Genomic DNA, 23,124 nt, shown 5'->3' on the forward strand with positions numbered 1-23,124 from the left:
TTCTTTTAAAATATTTAGTCCATGCTATTTTAGGATTTAATATTTTAATCGTAAACTTTATTTTTTTACATTTTAGTTTGAGGTATCAAGAGATTATAGAGAATTGCTGGAAAAAAAAAAGAGAAAAGAAAAGGAATTTAGTTGGCCACAAAATGATCATTTTGGTTTTGTTTTGGAGATTAAAGTTTAATGGAGGTGATGATGTCATTTGAACATACTAAAAAAATATATGTTTTTGAATAGAAACAAAATAAAAAATGAGTTTTTTGGAATAAAAATTTAAATACCATTTTTCAATCGTTATAGGTGATTGAAAAAGGTAATAGTGGCTGACATGTCATCTTGGATTGATGACATGTCATACGATTAAAAAATAATAATTGGGTTAAGACATGTCTTTATTTTTAATTTTTTTAAAAGCTTCTCCATGCCTCTATCCTTGATTTTTTTTATGTGTTTTGTTTTGCTGATTTGGCTTTTAACTAATTTTTTTTTAAAATTTTAAATTATATAATTTAAGTATTTTTTTAATGGTGATGAATTATTTGAATGATTTTGATAATTTCATAATATTCCCAAGAAATTATGGTAATTTATCTTGATTTTTTCATGTTAGGTTTATAATAGATTAGTTTTATTTACATTATGCATCTATAAGAAGAAAAAGTATATATACATAGCAACCATAGTAACTAAAAGAAGATGTATAAAATAAAAAAGACAGACGAAATAAAATACTTGTATTTGTATACATCTCTTACTTTTTAGTGGAAAAATTAACTTTATAATCTAGTCTTTCATTAATATTTTTTTAAGTTTTATTAATTAATACAATTTTTAATTCATCTATTATTCATTTAACAAATTCATGATATAGAGAAATACATTTATAATATTGAATCCTTTTTCTCTTGCATTCAATATTAACTTTTAGCTCTGACTAGTATATATATATATATATATATATATATATATAAAGTATAGTGGATTGCTAATTGATAATTAATTTAAATTAAATATAATTATTCAGGTTCTAGATTTGTTTTCTAGAAGTCACCAATTCGAGTTTTACAAACTTTAGGACCATTAGAGGTTTACATGATCGTTAATTTTAGAACTCGTGGGATTAGTCAAGTACATACAAATTGACTCAAACATTCACATTAATCAAAAAAATTGGTAAGATATTGTAATCAAAGTGAAAAAAACAAGCACAAAAAGTGGTTGTAAATTCAAGCAAAACATTCACTTTGATCATTTTAAATTTTAAATTATAACCTTTTGATCTCTTAATATTTTAAAATTTTAATTGTGGTGCAAAACTTTATTTTTTTTATTTTACAATTCCTAGTTTGAGAGAAAGAGTAACTGGGTTCTAGTTAGAGAGAAAAAAATGTTGGTTGACACTGATTTTAGTCATGAAAATAAATAATTTTAGTGTCAATATTTTTCACTAGATAATAAAATTCCACCTAGATGTTTTTTTGTCCTTCTCATCATCTGAAATGGTATATATAAGCTTGGAAAGTTTTTTTTATTTCAGATTTTTAAGCAGGTTTTTAGGTTATATGAGGTCATGAATGAGTTTATCAATGTAAGGTGTTGTTTTTCTAGGTATTTCGAGCCAAAACAGGTTAAAAATTAAGCTTTTTGAAAAAAAAAACCCTATGGCCTAAATTTTTGACAACCCTTTTGTCATTTGAAATTGTACAACATATGATGTGTCATTTTTTTTTCAAAAAAATAAGTGGCAAACACAAGTTATTCACCCTCTTTAACTTTTTTATATATTAGATTTGATTCTTATGCTCTTAAATAAAATTTTTAAAAAATATTAATAAGTTATTTTCCAGCTTATTTTCAATAAAAATGGTTAAATATTATAAATTGTTTCCCAATTCATTTTCTATGATATTGATAAATATTAGAAAATAATTCACTTTATAGAAAATACATCATTCCTAAAAATCACTTTTAAAAGAAATTATTTTTTGGTAAACAAATATAATATAAATATGTAAAAGATTTAAAATGACGAAGGATGTCATGATTAACAACATTAAGGAAGAGTTTGTTTTTACGGTTCAATCAAAGTTCTTTTTTGATGTTTTTGAGTCATTTTAATGTGCTGATGTTAAAAATATATTTTTTTAATATATTTTCAAGTAAAAAATACTTTAAAAAATAACATATATTATATCTTTCTAGTTATATAACCATGGTGTAAACAACTTTAAGCATCATAAGATAAATTGGCAAAAAGTTAAACCATGGTAGCTATGAAGTTTCATATTCATATCGTTGAAGAAATTCAGAGATTTCCATCAGTTCAGCCTTCATGTTAATTGAAGAGTTTACGAGTGTGTTTGTTTTTTAGGTAGCTTTTATGATTGTGGTTTTAAAAAAGTAAGTTTAAAAAAAATATGGTTAGTTAAATTTAGATACGTGTTAAGTAAAAATTATGGTTGAGGTTTATGTATAGCAAAAAATATGTATAAAATGTTTGGTAATTGTGTTTAGAAGTGTGGTTACGGTTGCTTTTCAAAGTGCTTTTTACTTAGAAATGCATCAAAATAAAATTTTTTTAATTTTTAAAAATTATTTTTGATATCAGCGTATCAAAATAATATGAAAACACAAAAAATAAAATTGAAATAAAGAAAAAAATAAAATAAAAATCAATTTTTTTTCAAAAGCACTTTTGAAACGTAAAAACAAACAGAGTTTTATGAAACTTAATTAAAAAAATATCTAAAAACTGCGTTTCAAACTCAATTTTTTAGTGGGCCCACAATATAAAACGCAGTTTGGTTTGTTATCAAATACCTTGTTGCGTTTGTTGCATTGCAAATGTAAAAGCAGTTGTAAAACAAATGTAGCCTACATATCTTGAACAATGATTCAACGATTCATTGTTAACAAAACTCTAATTATTAACACTAAATAATATGATAGTTATATTCACAAATATTATTTATTAAAATAAAGTTTTGTGTTATATAATTTTTTTTTGTTTTTGTTTTTAATTTTATTTTTCAATAATTGAATTTTTTTATTTTTATTTTTTTAATAACATCTTTCAATATGAGGTTGTTTTGAAAATTATATTTTGTATTTTTTTATTTTTTTTCAGTTTGGTTTTATATCTGTTTCATGAATTTAACTATTTTTTTTTAATTTCAACATTTAATATTAGATTTGTAGAAAGTGGAACTTTGTAATTTTTTTTATTTTTTTCTATGAATTTACCTCGATTTCATGATACGGGTTGTTGATTTAACAAAGTAACTCGAGTTGACTAATGTTATTTTTTTTTGCTGCTTTTTCTAATTGGTTTTATTTTTTATTTCATCCTTTAGTACTAGATTGATTGAAAATTAAACTTCATAATTATTATTTTTCTTTCAACGAGGTTATCATCATTGAATGACTTGGTCGCTGATTTGACACGTTGACTCTATTTATTTTGGTTGGGTCTTTTTTTTTAATTGAATATTTTTTTAATTGGGTTTTGTAATTTTTTTTATTTTTCTCCTATGGGGTTATCTCAATCTTATAGCATGGATTACGAGTTTGACAGGTTAACCCAAGTTGACTAGGGTAGTTTTTTTTTTCTTTTGTTTTAATTTAATATTTTTTTTTAATTTCATCCTTCAACATTGGATTAATTAGAAATTGAGCTTTATGATTTTTTTTCTATAGGGTTATCATGATCTCATGACTCGGATCGCAGTTTTGACAAGTTAAAATGGGTTAATCCAATATGTTATAGTCTCGATATTTAAAAAAAATAACATCCAATATATCATTGTATCAATATTTAAAAATGATATCGTTCAATATACATAATATTTTGAGTTCATGATTAATTTTTTTTATTAGAAAACATATTAATAACGCTTGAATATTCTTTAAGTTAAAAAAATTGATTTGACCCACAACATAACGTAGGCCAATGATTCGGTCTAATGTTGTAGCAGGCCTGATTCTCCTTCAGTATCGACACCTTTAAGTGTCCTCAAGTTTTCATTTTAGACTTCACTAGATATTGGTCTATGTTATATTATAGATTGGATCAAAATATTTCTTAAACGTAAAAAAACAGAATGTCTAAACATTTTTGATAGCATCATTAAACTCATCCCAACAGGTCAACCCGACCCAGCTTCTTTACTTGGCTCAAGTTTCAAATTAAACTATGAAGAAATTGCCCTAACATACCCAGTCGACTTGACGGGTCCAAAAATGACCAAGATGATTGATAAAAACATGGTTTGATTTTTAAAAAAATAAATTCAAGATGATATTTTTTTTAAAAAAAATTATTGAGATGATATTTAGGATCGACTAGGTCTAATAACTTAACTTGTTAAACTCATGACTTTGGTTATGGACTCCATTGGATTTAGTAATTTTTAAAACTATTTTTTAATTTAATTATATGATAACAAAAATAGTCGTTCATAAAATCAAGCATCAACTCAATGTCAGGACGTTTGTTTGGCACCACAATAACCCCATGTAAGGTAAACCAAAACAAATTATGAATCTTAATTCTAAATCAAACCAAGTTAATCCACCAAACTCGCGTCCCATGTCATGAATTCCATTGGGCTTAATAATTTTTTTTACTAATTTTTTTTTATTTAATTATATGATAACAAAAATAAATGTTGGCAAAATTAAGCATCAATCCAATGACAAATCATTTGTTTAAGATTGTAATAACTTCATAGAAAGTAAACCAAAACAGATTATGAAGTATAATTCTCAATTAACCCTAGTTAACCAACCAGACTCGTAATACAGGTTATGGTCTCCATTGAGTTTAATAACTTTGTTTTTTTTTCTGAAATAATTTTTTTAATTATACGAAAAAAAATAAACACTTGTAAAATCGAGCACCAACAAAATATCAAGATGTTTATTTGAGATTGTGATAAACCTACAAAAAGCAAACCATAATCCATAACAATTATCCTACACAAGTATGCAACAAAATAAGAACATGCCAAACCACTTAAATAACCAAAATAAGAAGCAAACTTAACCCAAAATGAAAAGACAAAAGCAAAAGCATGTCCCTTTTTTTTTTATTGATCACCTAAGATAAAATAAAAGTCAAAAACAAAATAGCATAATATAAAAAATGAAACATCGATAACCCAACATAAAAAGACTAATAATAGAAGCAATTGAAGGATGAAGATGACAAAAAAAACAATTGTAAAAATGACATCATTAGGAGATAAAAAAAGGGAAAAAAAGCTAGAAGAAACGACTAAGTAAACCACCCATAGGTTCAATAACCCTTGTCAAGGTTAATCAAGAATGGACCTCGATATTGCTGAGGCAAGTTAAACAAACTGTTGCGATGTCGCAGTCGCACAAATTAATTACCCTAGCTTCAATCACAACACACAAGATAGTATAGAGCAAGCAAGGGGTCGATCCCACGAGGAAGTTTCAAGTCAGATTTTTATGCTAGATGATATGCAATTTAGGGGGGTTTGGATGTTATCTAGGCTAAAGCAAAAGAAAACAGAAAACTATCAAACAAAATTTAATAAAATCAGAAAATTATCAAGAGAACAAACCTTGGTCACAAGCACAAATCCACCTACAGAAATCAGAACTGATCATGGAAACAAAACATCAATTTATATTCTAAATATTTATCTCTTCTTAACATTGGTTAGTTAACGGATCCGCCGTATAACTAACCCTAACCATTAAACAACCACAGTGTCCGCACTAGTAATTTAATTTAATGGCAGCCTTAAGAACTACATAAGTTGATTAATCAAGAAAACATAACTGTCCGTAGTCTATGTCTTGATTTGATTGAATGTTCTCCCTAAGATTAATAACGTAGATCCACCACAATTATTAAACTTGGTTGCTTCACAAGTTCATATACTACAACTCCGGTTTTGATATCAAACTTAGCAATAGATTGTCTATAATAATAACTTAGAGTCCGCTCTAGCAATTAAAATAAACAATCATAGAAAAAAAATAAGCATAGGAGAACAAACATATTCATCATATAAACTGAAAAGAAAAGGTAAAATAAATCTCACAGTTCTTGAAATCCGAAGGTTTCCGTGTCCTTGCAACCAAGAAAAAGTGTTTAGCCTTGCATGTTTGTTGAACAACTAATAAAAAAAAAAGAATGCATAATTTAGGATTTCTTAGAGGAGGGGGGCGTTTTTCTTTTCTTGGCTGGCTGCCCCCCTCTCTTCTCTCATTCTTTTTATATATTAGGAAACCCTAGGTCTCTATTTTACAAAATAGTCCTCCATTAAGTAGACTGTTTACATTTAAGTACTTCAATAACTATTTTCCTAAAAAAGAAGAAATAGCCTTGCATGAAATCTTCAAGCTTTGACTTAGAGGAGCTAAATTGCTGAAATAAAAACTTGGATATCGGTTTAGATGCTTCGAAACGTAATTTGGACTCGTTTCTTCACGAAACTTGTTTGCTGGCAGAATTCAGATGTCATCTTTGAAAAATCATATCTCCCTCATATGACATTGTTTTTGGCTTCAATTTGGAGTGTTTATAGAAATTTGAGTCATGGATCCAAAACAATTGAGATTGCATCAATTGGACTTCTGTAGCTCTAGATATTCAAGTTGGAATGACCGAAGGTCAACACTGGTAGATTGCGAGATTTGACTTTGAAGGCTGCGATTTCCATGCTCTTCTTTATTTTATTTTCTTGCCTTAGATGTCCAGAAAGGTATGGATGTTAGCTTTTTAATGCCACTGGAATCACTTCATTTCAACCTCTAGAGCTCACGCTTTGCACAAAACATCGACTGAAGGTCAAATCTGCCAATTATCTTCAATTTACTCTTTTTTGCATCTTTCATCCAAAAGTGCCTTCAAAACATAAAACAAAGAATATCAAGGCATTTTATATATAAAACATAGGCAAAACACTAGTTAAATGTGAGTAAAACTATTGAATAATATGGTTGCCTCACAAACCCAACAAAAAATGATATCAAAATGAGCAACAACTAAAAATCTTATACTAAATAAGGATACTTTGGCCCATCAATAAAACAACATAACGATGACTCAATATTGTTAAAGTATGAACAAAAACATTGTTTATGACATGCAATATTTTTCATGAAAAAACATTCTATATTTCATAGGAAAAAAGCTAACCAAATACATTAATCCATGATATAACCATCATTGAGCACTAAATCCCTCAATTAAACCAATTAAAACCACCAATCTATGATGCACCACAAAGAAAAAAAACCCATTCACCTAGACAATTGCATGTTACAATGACCATCTAACAAAGAAACTTTGAAGAAAAAAAAGTATGCCAAACCTTAAAAACAATCTAATGAGAAACTAAAGTTGTCTTGAAGTGAACTGATAAAAATATAACCTCATATATTCTTTTTTCAAGAAAACAAACATAAAAAACAAAGAAAAACAACAATAAGAAAGAGTAATAACAACCATACATCATAGGCAATGAAAATCTTAAACATTGAAAAAACAATTAAGGCTGACAAAATAAATAACATTAGAAGTAAAAGAAATAATAAGATAATGAAAAACTATAAAACAAACCCAGCTAAAGACCATGCATCATGTTCAATTATGCTTTACAAGCCTAACCATACATAAATACTGATAACCAAAAGGAAACCTATATACTGAAATAAAAGAAACACAACATTATAATGAATATATAAAAAGCAGTAGACAATAAAAAAATATATGAAAAAACATAACATTTTAAAAAAAAGAATGAAATAGAAGGCACACTGGCCGTCATAGTTGAAAAAAAATAAACCAAGAAAAAACATAGCAAGGAGTGAAGAGAAAGAGAGACATATAAAACCCACGAGAGAAATCCAAAAACAAATCTACCATATACCCTCCTATAAAAACCATATGAAATAGATAAAAAGTCCAAGGCTAAAATTGACCAAACCCACCCAAAAAACCCAACCAAATCGAGTTTGAAATGACATGAAAGAAGAAGAAGTGGCCCCGTTAAAGATATAAACAAAAAGCAAATAAAATCAGAATAACTATAAAGACTTATTTAGTTCCATGCAAATGAAAACAAAACAGGATCAATATAGACACAACAAGAGATAATAAAAAAAGATTGTCACAAACCAATTCCATATCGAATCCCACTTAAAACCCAATATCTCTCCCAACACAAAGAATTGATTGAAGACCTGCTAAGTAGATTATGCATTTAATGAACAATGATGACATTGCACCAATTCTACAAAAACATAATCTAACCATATCACTAAATAGAAAGGAAGATAAAACTTAAGAAATTCAAATGAAGCCACCTACCAGCTACCATAAACCAAATAAAATTGGAACAAAAATATCCAAGCTAAACCACTAATTAAGGATGCCAAATGAATTGATAAGTAAGGCATGAAATAGAACAAAATAACTTCATTCCACAACTCCCTCTCTGTAGGATCAACAATGACTAAAACAACATAAATAATATTTTTAACTTTTTATCAAACTCTTATGGAGTTAAATAGCAATGATAAAAAAATCATCAAACAAACAAGCTTGGTTGAATAAAGTGAAGTAGGTTTGTCAAGAAAACGAGCTATTTTGTCAAGAAAATGAGCTTCACGCTTAATATTAAGCTTTATCTCTTAGTCGTACCATTCACCTTTTGTTATGAGATAAGTCTAAGTTGGCTTCCATCGTATTGTTGAACTACTTTTCTTATTAATGCTTTTTAAGACATAACAACTTCTTATTTTGCGAAGAGCCCCAACAATACTTAGCAGATGAGAATTTTATAAGACTAACTTGTTTTCCTTGATTTGCCTTACTATTTTGTCTGATAAAGCAACTCGAACAAAATAAAATGAGAAAAGCAAAAGTTAGGCTACTTGATATGTTTACTTGTAATCAAGTTTGGTGATGAAGTTATATCTGACATAATTACTCTTATTAGAGAAAAAGCAAATTTATCCCTTGCATGCCCTTCGTTTTTCTATTTTATAATATCCCCCTTTTAATGTTGTCACATTCTTTATATATATATGGTCCTTTCATTCAGGAATTCCTTATGCATTAACAGTTTTAAAGTTTCCAATAAGCTAGTGCTATATTTATTTTCATTAAGAATTGTTGATCTTTTAACAATACCTTTGAATTGATGGCTATTTGATGCAGATACCTTTTAAGATATGATAAAATCATATTTGAATGGTTTGGAACTTGACCCAACAAGAATTTACCTCAGAGAACCAAAGTTATATATAATGATCACTCTCACCCTACGCTTATAAAGAGATGTGAACGAGTAGTATAAAATCACAAAGAAATTTATCAATCATTTAGAGAGCTTGTAAATTCAATCAAGAACTTGGTATGGAAATTTACCTTGAAGAACCAAAGTTATATACAATGATCACTCTTACCCTACGCCTATAAAGAGATGTGAACGAGTAGTATAAAATCATAAAGAAATTTATCAATCATTCAGAGAGCTTGCAAGTTCAATCAAGAACTTGGTATGGAAATCACTCAACTATACAAAAATAGTAAGAATATTGATTTTTTTAATTAAAAATAGTCTTCTCTAAAAAAATCTCTACAAAAGAGTATTTATACTAAAATAAATCCTAAATTTATAGGATATCCTTAATGAATACGGATAAACCTAAATAATAATAATAATAATCATCCAATTAATCCAAATTTAAATAAAGACCCTAATATCTCTAATGCCTAATAATAACTAAAAAATAAATAAAAGAATATTTCAACTAATTTAAATAAGAATAATGTCCTTTTCGTAATTTATTGGTAAAATCGAAGTCTAACTTCAAACATAAGGTTGTCTCTTGTATTAATGAATTAGAAGATATGCCATGTATTATTTGAAAGCAATAAATGTATACTTTTCATTGCAATTGGATCACATTAAAATCCTTTTTGTAGCTTTATTTATGACCAAAACAATAATAAAATGTTAAAACTAGCATATTTGAATCTTTTTATTCCAATCTTTTTGTAATGTCTAAATGCCCATCTATAAGCTCTTCTTGAACATTATTTAATATCTTCTTGGAGTCTATCTTAGTATATGTATCTTAAAAAAAATCAATTAAAAGCCTTTTTAAATCTCTTAACGCCCTAAGTCTTGTCACTAAATCATCTAGAACCTTTAACGGATCTCTTGGTGTTGATTGGATCACAATACTTTTCCAAGATGCTTAACAATTAGCTTATAGATGTAGAGAAGTCACACAAACAACAAAACTAGCTCGTGAGATAAATAAACAATAAACATTGCTTTGATCTACATTGTATTCTTCGATTGCATAATGTTTTTATCAACTTTTTTTAGATTTCTTTGTAATATATGAATTTTGTTGTTGAACAAAAAGAAAAACATTTCATTTACCGAAATGACGTGTTAGTATCACATTCATAATCTAGGAGAAAACCAAAACTTAGGCTCTGCTTGGTATTGCGGCGTGGATGAGCATTTAAAAAAATGATTTTTTTTCCAGATTATTTTTCTTTGGTATTTTTGGATTTTTTTGATTTACTGATGTCAAAAATAAATTTTTTCAAAATAAAAAATATATTATTTTGATATATTTTCAAGTGAAAAGACACTTTATAAAGTAACCACTATTACAATGCTAAACACTACCTAATGATAGGTTCTTGTAGAGGCATTTCAAGTGATTTTTAGGATTTAAGGGGTTTAAGGTAGTGTTTGACATTGTAATAATGATTGTTTTTTAAAGTATTTTTTGTTTGGAAATACGTTAGAATAATATTTTTTTTATTTTTTAAAATCATCATATTAAAACAATTTAAAAATATAAAAAAATTAATGTTTTTAAAAAATATATGTTTTTAAAACACGATAGCACCAAAAAAAAAACATTCTTTTAATACCTATGCATGTCCTTTGAAATTTGAAAAAGAAACATAAAGAAAGATAGAAAGAAAAAAATGTCCTTTGAAAATTTGAAAAAACATAAAGAAAGAAAGAAAGAAATGTACCGATGGGCATCAAGTGAAGAGAGAAAGCACTTTAAAACCCTAAAATCCAAAACCCTACTTTTCCGCTTCACTCTAGTTTTTATTTCATCTCCATCTGTACACTCTGCGCACTCTCTCTCTCTCTCTCTCTCTCTCAACAAAGTGTGAGGTTCCATTTTCTAACCAGTACTTGGTTTGTGGTCGCTGCAGTAGATATCTCACACCCACCAGACCACCACATCTCTCTCAATTCCCTATTTTTTGTTTACATTTCCCACTGTCCAAGAAGAAAGAGAGAACCCACATTTTTTTCAAAAAAAAAAAAACATATGGACTCGAGAGAACCGCCACCGCCACAGCCACCACCGCAACAACTACAGCCACCGTATGCACCACCACCACCACCACAATCACAATCAAACATGATTCCGGGCCCTATCTCCTCCTATCCGGCAACCGCTTCTCCTCACCTGATCAACAACCGCAGTATCTCTCCTCAGAATGCTGCTGTTGGTGGTGGCTTCCCCTTCAATCCGATGTCAGCCCAGAGGCTGCAATCCAAGCCTGAAGGTGCTTTTGATGGATCGTCGCCCACATCTTCTTCAGGGATGAAGTTTAGTATAGAGCCCGCCAAGAAGAAGCGCGGGAGGCCCAGGAAGTACACACCTGACGGTAACATTGCCTTGGGTTTGTCACCCACCCCCATTCATTCAGGAATGTCGGCTGGTCAAGCCGATTCTAGTGGTGGAGCCGGAAGCGGTGTCATGCCTGATCTGGCATCTGAGCATCCCTCTAAAAAGCATAGAGGAAGGCCGCCAGGTTCTGGGAAGAAGCAGCTTGATGCCTTAGGTAATTGTGTGCAAATTTGTTGAATATTTGTTGAAATGTATGCTTGTGTTTTGAAAGAATTTTTGTTTTCTTGTTGGACAGGTGGGACTGGAGGCGTAGGGTTTACACCGCATGTCATTACGGTGAAAGCAGGAGAGGTATGTATCTGTGCAGCTTTTTAATTTATGTTTTGGATGCAATGCTTTTTTTATCTTGTTTGTTAGAATAAAAATGCAGCAAGTGTGAAAAATATAGTCTTTTGTGTCTTGTCCTTGATTAGTTAGATTATATTTTATAGCTCAGGATCAAAGCATTTTAGTTTGGGGACAGTTCAAGACTCCCGTGCTTTTAAATTCAACCGTGTTTAAAACTATCAATCAACAGATAAGGTTACTTTATTCTCTGGTGCCTATTTTTGGTTATCACACCACATCCAAAGTACTTGCCTTCTGCTGAAAGGAGAGCTTTGAACAGCATATTTTAAATTACTTGCAAGCAAGATAAAGCACTGGACGTGGGTTTATTTCCCAAGGGAGTTGCTCAAATTTCAGTATGTTCATTCTCAAATTTTCATTGTCATTCTGATTCTTTTTTTTGGGTGAAAATAAATGCACCTTAATGTAGTTTGATGACTTGCAATTACAATTCCTGTAGCTAAATGAAATATTGTTTAAATTAGCACCACATTATCTTTTTTTTTTATTCAATTGTTGACATGCTTCATAGATCTCAATGAATAACTGTTTTCCCCACCTTTCTTATTCTTTTTTTTTCCTGAAAATAAAAGTGAGGATGTGTTGGTGGAGAGGTGGTTATGAAGGTTCTGTTATCCCTCTTCAAATGGGAACCTATTGAAAGTATGTTGAGTCATCAAATAGTGTCCCCTTCATTGTTACAGGACATTGCATCAAAAATTATGGCTTTTTCACAGCAAGGGCCACGGACAGTTTGTATTCTCTCTGCAAATGGTGCCATCTGCAATGTTACACTTCGCCAACCAGCAATGTCTGGTGGGTCTGTGACATATGAGGTACTTTTGATGTCCGTAAAATCTCCTTTACTCTTGAGAAGAATTTGTTTCTAACAATATAGATAATTCAGGTATAATACGGCTGTCAAGTGCCCCTTTCCATTGCTATAATTTAATCTCAAATACCCCTGACATCTTTGTTCCTTATTAGAACCAGCTGTGTGCAGTATTGCTGTGTTTATATTTTAGATGTCCTTGGCAGCCTTGCACGCCACCACACATCATTCATGTGGGACTAGCTACTGAGCTTGTTAGAGTTCATACAATGCCTCTTGTGTGCCTATGTGTGTGTTTTTGTCCTAAATAGTTAGTATAATGAGGAGCTGGAAACCAAGGTTTGGACGGTCTTTTGGTCAAAGTTTGCTGGGGCTCCTCGATTGCAAATTTATTTACGAAATAGTACACAAGTATTAGTCTCAGGGAAGTTGAACTTGGGCTATGAATAGTGTTGCTCTTAATTTATGGGAAATATCAAAAATCTTTTCTTGCAAAAAAAGAGTGTGCATTGAACTTGTATGAACATCCTGCTTCATTTTTGCCATGGGTCATGTTCTTAAAATATGTCAATGTTATAGCCATTTCTAGGTCACCTTTCATGGATCCATTTTTGCCAAGGCAGTAATGGGTATACCATATTTTTGAAATGAGCTTCCCCAAGAAATCTTCCAAAAATGACATCTTTGAACTTGAACTTTTGAATGGTGCTGTTCTTGTTTTATGGGAAATACTAAAAGTCTTTTCATGCAGGAAAGAGTGTATGCATTGAACTTGTGTAATCGTTCTACTTCATATTTTGGCACAGGTCATTTTGTGAAATATGTCAAGGTTATGGCCTTTTCTCAGTCATCATTCTACATCTGTTTACATTATTGAGCTTGACTTCCCCAAGAAATCTTCCGAGAACGAAATCGATTCTGTAGCTTTGAGACCATATGTCCCATTCCTACCACATTTTAGCCAAACAGATTATTTCCTCATTCACCAGCATCAAGGAGTAGAATCAGAACTAGGAAAATCTGTAACCTGGGTCTTGAATTGAATTTTTTTTCAAGAAATTCTAGTGTTTTAAAAATACTGTTGTTGATGATGGGGGAATACACCAAACATTTGCATTGGGCTAATGTTGTGCTTTCTAGACATGCAATAACTTTGCATTTTATATGCTTCAGTAAGATGCAAATCATTTACTCCATGTAAATGTGTCATTCCCCCCCTATTGGAATGCTTGGAGGGTGTGGCTGCAACAGATAAAGTCTACCAACAGGTTTAGGGTTTTCGAGTTTTTTAACATGACATGATTCCTCACCTAAGAGGTTACTGCCACTACCTATTTGGTTTACTTGTAAATTTTTTTTGTGGTAACATGCTGAAATCATTTTACCTTTGTGTACCAAATGGTTCGATGAACTAAAAGTTGATTGCAGAAGTCCTTCACCATAAATTCAAGGAGGTCAAGGGCCTTTGGTAAATATGCACTTCTGGCATGTGTTTAGAAAGATCTAATGACAAATATTGCATCCTCAAAGTTATGAACTGCAAGAAAACTTCTCCTTATTAAATCTATGCTCCTAAATGATTATTATTTTGACCTCATCTTCTGTTTTTCTGACTATTAGCTCCTGATGAGTCATAGTAAAGGACATACGTCAAAGACCATTCTTTAGCATGAAAAATTGAGCGATGCGCCATTTTTTCAGAAGTATATGCTCAAAACCCTGATTTGAAGTTTCATCTTATAAGCAGTCTATATTGTGAAAACACGAGATTCTGAGATTTAATTGACTGCTCAATCCCTTTACTTCTTCACCACCTAGTTAATTGGGAATTCTGGATCTGATTTAGATGTCAAATCCTGTCTTTTTACTGCTATCATCAGTAATTGCATCTTCTTTCTAGATTTGTGTTTGTCTGAATATGCAATTGGAGGTGGGTGGGGTGTGGACGTTTTATGCTTTTAATCAATTTCTCCTTCCCCAAATTTATTTTTTCATGATTTCAATATTTCCCTCTTGTGGTAATGCTGACTTTTCTGTGCCTTGTGACATTTTCTTTTCAGGGCCGCTTTGAAATCATTTCTCTATCAGGTTCCTTCTTGCTTTCTGAAAGTAATGGTAGTCGGAGCAGAACTGGTGGTTTGAGTGTGTCGCTGGCTGGATCAGATGGTCGGGTTTTGGGCGGGGGAGTTGCTGGAATGCTAACGGCAGCTTCTGCTGTACAGGTATTCACCCTGCCAACATCTGTTTTTATTCACACTGCCATCATTTGTCTTTTCAGGTGGCTGTAATACACTGTTAGATGGTCATCAGTTACCATTTGAGCATCAGGGAACCTTTGATATGCGAAAGCTTGACAGAAATATTGTTGTGTTTGATCTATAATTCAACTGGATTCCTTGTTTCTTGCTAGGTAATTTTGGGCAGCTTCATTGCAGATGGGAAAAAATCAAATTCAAAATCATTAAAATCTGGACCTTCCTCAACACCCCCACCCCAGATGTTGAATTTTGGTGCTCCATTAATCACAGCTAGCCCTCCCTCTCGAGGGGGCTCTAGCGAGTCTTCGGATGAGAATGGTGGCAGTCCTGTTAATCGGACTCCTGGAATTTATGGTAACCCTAGTCAACCCATTCATAATATGCAGATGTACCAACTATGGGGTGGCCAAAATCCAGAGTGAAAATGCTTCCCACTCAACAATACTGTGCTTAGGACCACTGACCTGGCAGTCCTTGCATGGTATATTCAAGTCAAATCCTAATCCTAACACGTGCGATTGAATACAAAGCATGGATGAGCTCCTCTTTAGTGTAGTTCAGATTTTTTTTTCTTGAGTAGTTTTTATTAATTTCTTCCCAGTTTCTCACTGATTTAGACACAGCCATGGCTGCCCTAGGAACGTCTTAGTTCAGCTTGTTGTCTAGTTGTGTTACTTTTGCTGTATTTCTCCAGTTGTAAAAGTTATTATTATAACGGATGTCTTCAAAAAGATTTGATTGGGATTTTTGTTGTCTATGTTCATTCTGCTGGTTTACGCATGCGGACCACCTCACATTTATCTTTCTTTTTTACACTCTAACAAGGCGGCGGCGGCGTATGTATATATAGAGCTGCTAGATCGGTGTGAAAGGCCAGAGTCTTGTAATGGATGATCATGTACACCTTGCTCGTAATTAACTATGTAATACTATACAACTACCACAACAGGCTACACCTGTTTGTTTACTTAATCTAGATAAAATGATATATATATATATATATATATATATATAAAACAACTTAAGTTTAGTGTCAGGAATGCACTGGGATCTAAATTTTGAGGATGAAATTTTTCAAGGACAGAATGTAAACCCTCACGTAAAGAATGTAAACCATATTGTAAATGTTGGAACAAAGGTAGAAATAACCCTACTAGTAATAGAAATTTGGGATGAAAAGAAAAATGAGCAAGTGATATAAATAATAGAGAATATGATGCAAAAAAAAATAATTTAATAAGTCAAATAAATAATGAGAATATGATGTAAAATGGAGAGAATGGTCTCCATGATAAAATATAAAAGTATGGAAGAGGTTTTTACATGCATTATAATTTTAGTTTAAAATTTATGACGATGACAAAATGTGTTTTGATGGATAAAAAAAAAATCTCAAAGAATTAATGAGATAATAATAATAATAATAAAAAACTATAAGAAAGGACAATACAACAAAAAGTCAAGAGTGAAGGTACAATCATCGGTTAAAAAATCAGTAATGCTACCATAAAATAGTAATAAATTGATAAATAAAAAAAAATAAAAAACAAAATATAAGATAAATATATTTGAAGTAAAACAAAATAATCTTGACGGTTTAGAGGAACAATTGGCATGATTTACATAAGGATTGAACAATAAAATTTGAATTTTTTTTATAAAAAATCACAAATCAATCAATTTTACGCCATTGTATACAACTTTCAATACAATTGTCGGATCTAAGCTGAAGTTTTATACGAAATCTTCAGACATGTTAATCTATATTGGTTAGAATTTCAAATCAATTAAAGTTTAAAAAGGTTTCACAACTTTGTTCGGCGGCCAATAATTTACATGAAAAATACATAATAGCACAAGCAGGTGACAAAACTATAAATAACTATAAAATGAACTATTAGCACTCCAAAGAGCAAGGAAAACATTGCACCATGAACGTAGTTCCGACCTTGTACTCAATAACCTCACTATTATTCTCATAAGACTTCATCTCAAAAACTACCTAACCAAACAATAACAACAACAAAAACAATAATCAAAACCCTTCACACAACTTTCTTTAAAACAGATGAGGAAAAACATGTAGTTGCACTGGAGGCCTCGGTTATGTGGTTCTTGTATAAAAGATATTTTTTTTTTCTTAAGAACAAACATAAGATACATGCCCGTGGTAGAAGAAGATCTCAAGTTCTTTTGTTAGTTTTTCACATGTTGAGTATTAAAAAAAACAAACAGTCCATCTTCTCATATCAAGACATTTTCTTTTCTTTTTTGAACAAATCACGACAATCAATGTTAAGTTAAACATAACCAAATCTTTTTTTTTTAATTAAAGTAGATGCTCGGGTCAACTTGTGCGTACTTTGACTAATCTTACGGGCCCTGAAGTTAAGGAGCATGTAATCCTCCAGTGGCTCTGAAGTTTGTGACACTCGAACTGATGATTTCTAGGGAGCAAATCTAAAACTTTACCAGTGAACTACACCCTCCCTCAGGATTAAAATAATTAAATCTTAATTGACTTGTTGGTTATGTATTTCAATTTCAATGCTATTGTTCCTACACTCTTGAAAAAAAAAGTTTTGTGCTCCAGCTGTTTTCTTTTACTTAGAGACTTGAATTCGATTTCCTTTGCAGAAAAAACTTAATCGCGAGCACGATGCTAAAGGTGTGGCCTCAAAAACTTATGGTATTAAGAAAGCGGCAGACATAAAAATAATAAGGAGAAAGAATTAACTACTAGATTATTTATTATATTACGGGTTAGATTAATTTTTTAAAATATTAAAAAAATATAAAAGAACTCTAATAACTATGTTAACTACGGTTCATGAATTTTGAAACAATCACTAATTTTAATAATAATTGTGTTTAAATTCTATTATTTTTTAATATTTTTTTAACATATATTATTTTTCTAATTTTTTATTAAATTGGGTTGGAATGAAGAAAGATGGACCAAGCGGCCAACGTTTCTCTTCTCATTGTTAATTCTCTCATACACCAAATGAACCGTAATAATTGTCTTTAAATTCTATGTTAACAGTTTTGTAGATAAAATTATTTTTTAATATTTTAATAATAATTGTGTTTAAATTCTATGTTAACAGTTTTGTAGATAAAATATTATTAATATTTTAATAATAATTGTGTTTAAATTCTATGTTAACAGTTTTGTAGATAAAATTCGTAATTCTGAAGAAGACAGAACTAATACGAAGGACTTTCTCTGTCAGCAAAATCAACAGGGCGAGGCTGTTCTACGAGGAATTCGATTTTATGATATGCATAGATGTATATTGTTTTAGATTTTTCATCAAATATATTCTTAAAATAAATTTCTTATTAATTATATATAGAAGTCATCTTAAAATATAATAGCTGTATGAAATTAATATTTATTTTTGCATTATATATCAACTGATAAAAAAGAGACGAAGGTAGCCTTGCCATTAATATCTAAGGTCACTAAGGGAATTTCCCTATAAAGCATGCGTGGTATATAAACAAACACCACCACCAAAAATATAGAAATAATAATACTACTGGTTCACATTAATCAACAGAAATTTGATAAATCCGGCGTAACATTATCTCCATGTGGCGTTCTTTTATTGGCAGGTTCGATATTCACGAACATCCTCTCACTCCTTCGACCAATCAAACTCCAAGGATCACAAAAATATCAAAATCATAAATAATAGTAATAAGAATACAAAGGACTTCCTCATCACGAAATCCAACGCCCCAAAACCACCCATTGACCTCTCAAATCCTTTAAACACAAATATCACAGCAGCCTGTGCGTGTCAGAGAGAGAGAGATGGGGGGAGAGACAGACCGATATGCTTCGTGACGGAAACGGAGACCGAAATACCGGCTAATGGAGCTGCCGTTACTCTTCCGAACACCGAGCCACTTATCAACTGCAACTGCAACTGCAACCACGTCGTTTAGAGTTGGTGCTTGGTTTTCTAAAACCAGTGACCTTCCGGCTAGTAGAAGGAGATTGAACTTGAGAGAAAATGGAGTCAATAGGATTCAAATACGGTGCAGCAAAGCATCTACAGAGAGAACGGGTGCTGGTAGTGAAGGAATCGAGGAGAGAGAAAGGAGGAGATTCACTGGAAGTGCTATGGAAGTGACTACATTTGATCAGAGCTTTGGCGATGCTGCTTCTGACTTTCCTTTGTGGGAGAAAATCGGTGCTGTTGTTAGACTCTGTTATGGGATCGGTCAGTTTTATTTATTTATATTCACCTGTTTTTCAATTTTTTTTATGACCCGTTGCGTCTGTTTTTAGTTTAATTCGAATTGGGAATTGCAGGTATATATGGAGGAATGGCGTTGGCTGGACGGTTTATATGTTCAATAACTGGAATTGATAGCCTGGGAGGTTTTAATCCATCTTTGGATGCATTTCTTGAAGGGCTTGGATATGCAGCTCCACCAGTCATGGCCCTTCTTTTTATTCTAGATGTATGCTTTTACTACTCCAATTAATTTCTTCCTCAAAAAGAAATATACTATTTAGTTTGCTCATCATTCTTTCTTGTTTTTGCTGAACTTGAGCTGGTAATTGAATAAACTTTTGATTATTTTTATTTGACGGGCAGAAAATTGACAAGTGGAATCCTGTTATTAGTTGGTTTTAGTTAAGTAATGAACCCTTTTGCAGTTTTCGAATGTTGTTTGTTTGTTTATTTTTTGAAATGGCTACAGGATGAAGTCGTGAAGTTGTCGCCTCATGCTCGTGCCATTAGAGATGTGGAGGACGAGGAACTTCGTAATTTCTTTTATGGGATGTCGCCTTGGCAGGTAAACCTTTTCTGCTTGTCTGTTTGTTTGCTGTATAGTTTTTTTTATTTGAAAAATAGTTTTTATGGAAAATATTTTTTCTAAAAAATAAATTATTTTATCATGTCCGGTAGTGTCATAAAAAATGAGTTAGAATTTGATTTTGTCATGAAAAATAAACCGGAAAATAACTTATAAATGTTTTATTTTTTAAAAGTTTATTAAAAAAATAAAAAAAGTTGAAGATGATAAAATTAAAAAAAAATTAATTTTATAAATTATTTTAAATAAAATAAATAGTAATAAAAATAAAGAAGATCAAATATGAGAGATAAAAAAGTTGAGAGATGATGAAATTAAAAAAAAAATTCAATTTCATAAATCATTTCAAATAAAATAAATAGTAATTAAAAGAATGAGAATTAAATCTGATAGATAATAAACTTCAGTTAAAAAAATGATAAGAGAAAATAAAATAACAATAAAAAAAATGGGAATCAAAGTTGGTATAAAAATTAAATTCTAAGGGATGAAATTGAAAAAAAAATTCAAAACAAAATATACACAAATAATAAGATATTTTTGAATTTTTTGTAATTTCTAAAAAGTGTTTTCCGTCCAAAATAAAAGAAAAACACTTTTCTAGAAACTAAGTTAAATTTTGTTCATTAATTTTTCTAATGACAAACAAATATATAAAGTTTAAAGTAGTTTTTAGAAAATCATTTTTTATAAAACAAATAGCGCCTTAGAAAATGTTGACAATTATTATATATATATTTTTATCACTGTCTTTATGAGGTAAGATGAATTTGATTCAATTTTGGACCCAATTTGCAGTTTATTTTAATTGTTGCTGCAAGTTCCGTGGGAGAGGAGCTTTTCTATCGAGCTGCTGTTCAGGTATATTCTCCTACTCATGCTGAATAGTGAATTAAAGAAAATCCCCAAAACCCCTGTGGGTTTAAGTCACTTCCTTGATCCAGGTTTAGGACCTGCAATTCCAGGCATAATTGAAAGTAAAATCCCCAAATCCCCTGTAGGTGGATTTAAATAACAATAACAACAAGAAAACTTCTCTACTGGAAATACTTAATTATTCGTACTTTTTTCATCTTTTCTTAATTACTACACAGGGAGCACTGGCTGATATATTTCTAAGGGGAACCAATTTGGTGGAAGATGCTCGAGGAATGGCATCGCTGGTATGTGGTTGAACTTATTCCCTGTCCTTGGTAATGAAATTTGCCTTGCAACTAAAATTTTTATGTTTCTACATTTGTAGACTGGGGTGCTGCCTCCTTTTGTCCCATTTGCCCAGGCATTTGCAGCTGTTTTAACAGCCGTTCTTACTGGATCCCTCTATTATGTGGCTACCTCCCCAAAAGGTTGATACTCTTCTCAAAGGAGTGTTTATTTTCATCTTTAAATTGCAGATTGATTCATAGGTCTGTTCTGTTTCTTACAGATCCTACTTATGTAGTTGCACCAGTTCTGCCATCTTGCTCTGGGCGTGCAGATCTGAAAAAGCTATTTGCAGGTTTCACCTCTTGACTTGGCATAGAAGCTTAGTCCAGTACTATTTCTTTGGAATTATGGCTTTTGAAATCCTAGTATATTTGGTCAGCTGGGAAATCACTTTATTTCTGCTATTCCTTTCATTTTTGAAAAAAAAGAAAAAAGAAATTATTAGAAAGTCTCTTGCAGTGCCAAGTCCGTTTAACACGAGTGAAAATCGATATGTTTGGTTTACTTTGCCAAATATGTTTTGATAATCTCGTCCCATGGAAACCTCCAATTACTGACTGTCACTGCTCATTTTGATACATTGAAACATGCATAGTGCGCATATAAGTTTTAAATCCTTGTTTGGGTGGGTGAGGTCACTAGGAATCTTTCGCAAATAACTGGTGACTATTCTAGTCCTACATCTTCTTGACAGCTTAGAAGAGCATATGACTTTACATGTTGCTCGGAAGAAATGCTAAGAAGTCTGCATATTTTTGGTCTTAATGGTTGGTCAAACCAAATATGCATTAGCTCATGCTCTGTCGTTTGCACCGCAGCCTGGTATGAGAGGAGGCAAATGAAAAAGATCTACTCTCCCCTCCTGGAAGGACTTTTGGCGCTCTATCTAGGTTTTGAATGGATCCAGGTGAAGTCTTGAACTAGGTACTTGATGCTATATTACCAATTTGTTTCAGAGGCTCAAACTGATAGATTTGTATGTACAATCTGTTGCATTGTTTGGCAGACAAATAATATTCTAGCCCCCATCATTACACATGGCATATACTCGGCTGTCGTATTGGGGCATGGCCTTTGGAAAATACATGAGCACCGGAGAAGACTACGCCGGAGAATCCAGCTTCTTAAATCAGAAGAAATGAATTCAAATAAAAGATGAGGTAGCTGCTTATGAAAACCCAGATAAAAATGCCTCGGAAGGAAAGATAAATGGCGGGGGAGGAAACTTGTAGAATACATAGAGCCGATTATTAGGTATGAATAGTACAACTAGAGATGCTGTATACAATAGAAGCGCATTGTGAATTAACAGTGAATAAACTGAAGAAAGTCACAGTTAGAATACAAGGCATGGTACTGATTGGAGATGGCGAGATTCTAGCACAAGTTGATAGTATTTGCCTGTGTTATTTATTTATTTAATTTTTTTTTTTAACATGAAATGCTTCTGTGTATGATTCTTTTCTACACCTTGGTTTTCTCTACCCTGGCTTCTGTTATTTGGACATCACATAACAGAGTCGGAATGCGATGGGGTCAGTTGTTGAGTCGAGGATTAACTCTTATTAGGGAGTTCGTATAATTTTTTTCATTATCAACTGTAATTAAATAAAATATATAAATAAAAAAATAAAATATTTTACATTTATCAAATTAAATTAATTAAGTTTATCTTAAAGAAAACACACCATTATATATATATATATATATATATATATATATAAAATTTAGTTCTTTTTAAATGAAATTATTTAAATAATTATCTAATTATGCTATTATTTTTAAATAATATTAGTGTCTTATAACATTAGCAATTTATAGGTGTACCTAATACACAACATTTTCTAAACGCATGTAAAATATTTATTTTAAAAAAAAATTTATTGTAAATTAAATTATATAAATTTTCTCAATGTTAGCTTTGTTATA

At 31.1% G+C, this 23,124-nt stretch overlaps 2 protein-coding genes across 2 annotated transcripts; both read left to right on the plus strand.

Annotated features, from left to right (window-relative positions):
- Positions 1-11,075: 11,075 nt before the first annotated feature.
- On the plus strand, positions 11,076-15,907 carry LOC133690776 (AT-hook motif nuclear-localized protein 8-like). The gene is made up of 5 exons (XM_062111043.1): positions 11,076-11,887; positions 11,969-12,024; positions 12,765-12,896; positions 14,953-15,114; positions 15,303-15,907. Exons 1-5 carry the CDS (start codon positions 11,368-11,370, stop codon positions 15,570-15,572), a joined length of 1,140 nt encoding a protein of 379 aa, XP_061967027.1. The 5' UTR covers positions 11,076-11,367; the 3' UTR covers positions 15,573-15,907.
- A 2,964-nt stretch (positions 15,908-18,871) lies between these two features.
- Positions 18,872-22,627, plus strand: LOC133674617 (uncharacterized). Its single transcript, XM_062095835.1, has 9 exons — positions 18,872-19,385; positions 19,478-19,629; positions 19,873-19,968; positions 20,788-20,850; positions 21,084-21,152; positions 21,233-21,335; positions 21,416-21,487; positions 22,014-22,102; positions 22,202-22,627. Exons 1-9 carry the CDS (start codon positions 19,034-19,036, stop codon positions 22,352-22,354), a joined length of 1,149 nt encoding a protein of 382 aa, XP_061951819.1. The 5' UTR covers positions 18,872-19,033; the 3' UTR covers positions 22,355-22,627.
- The last annotated feature ends 497 nt before the right edge of the window (positions 22,628-23,124 follow it).

This window comes from Populus nigra, chromosome 1 (genome assembly GCF_951802175.1).
Source record: "Populus nigra chromosome 1, ddPopNigr1.1, whole genome shotgun sequence".
Lineage (NCBI taxonomy): Eukaryota > Viridiplantae > Streptophyta > Magnoliopsida > Malpighiales > Salicaceae > Populus > Populus nigra.

Excerpts from the sequence above, each read along its gene's own strand:
- LOC133690776 (XM_062111043.1), top strand. The coding sequence starts at position 11,368 with ATGGACTCGAGAGAACCGCCACCGCCACAGCCACCACCGCAACAACTA. Across the intron at positions 11,888-11,968 it reads GAAGCAGCTTGATGCCTTAG|GTGGGACTGGAGGCGTAGGG; the intron begins GTAATTGTGTGC and ends CTTGTTGGACAG. Across the intron at positions 12,025-12,764 it reads TTACGGTGAAAGCAGGAGAG|GACATTGCATCAAAAATTAT; the intron begins GTATGTATCTGT and ends TCATTGTTACAG.
- LOC133674617 (XM_062095835.1), top strand. The coding sequence starts at position 19,034 with ATGGAGCTGCCGTTACTCTTCCGAACACCGAGCCACTTATCAACTGCA. Across the intron at positions 19,969-20,787 it reads ATGGGATGTCGCCTTGGCAG|TTTATTTTAATTGTTGCTGC; the intron begins GTAAACCTTTTC and ends CCCAATTTGCAG. Across the intron at positions 22,103-22,201 it reads TAGGTTTTGAATGGATCCAG|ACAAATAATATTCTAGCCCC; the intron begins GTGAAGTCTTGA and ends ATTGTTTGGCAG.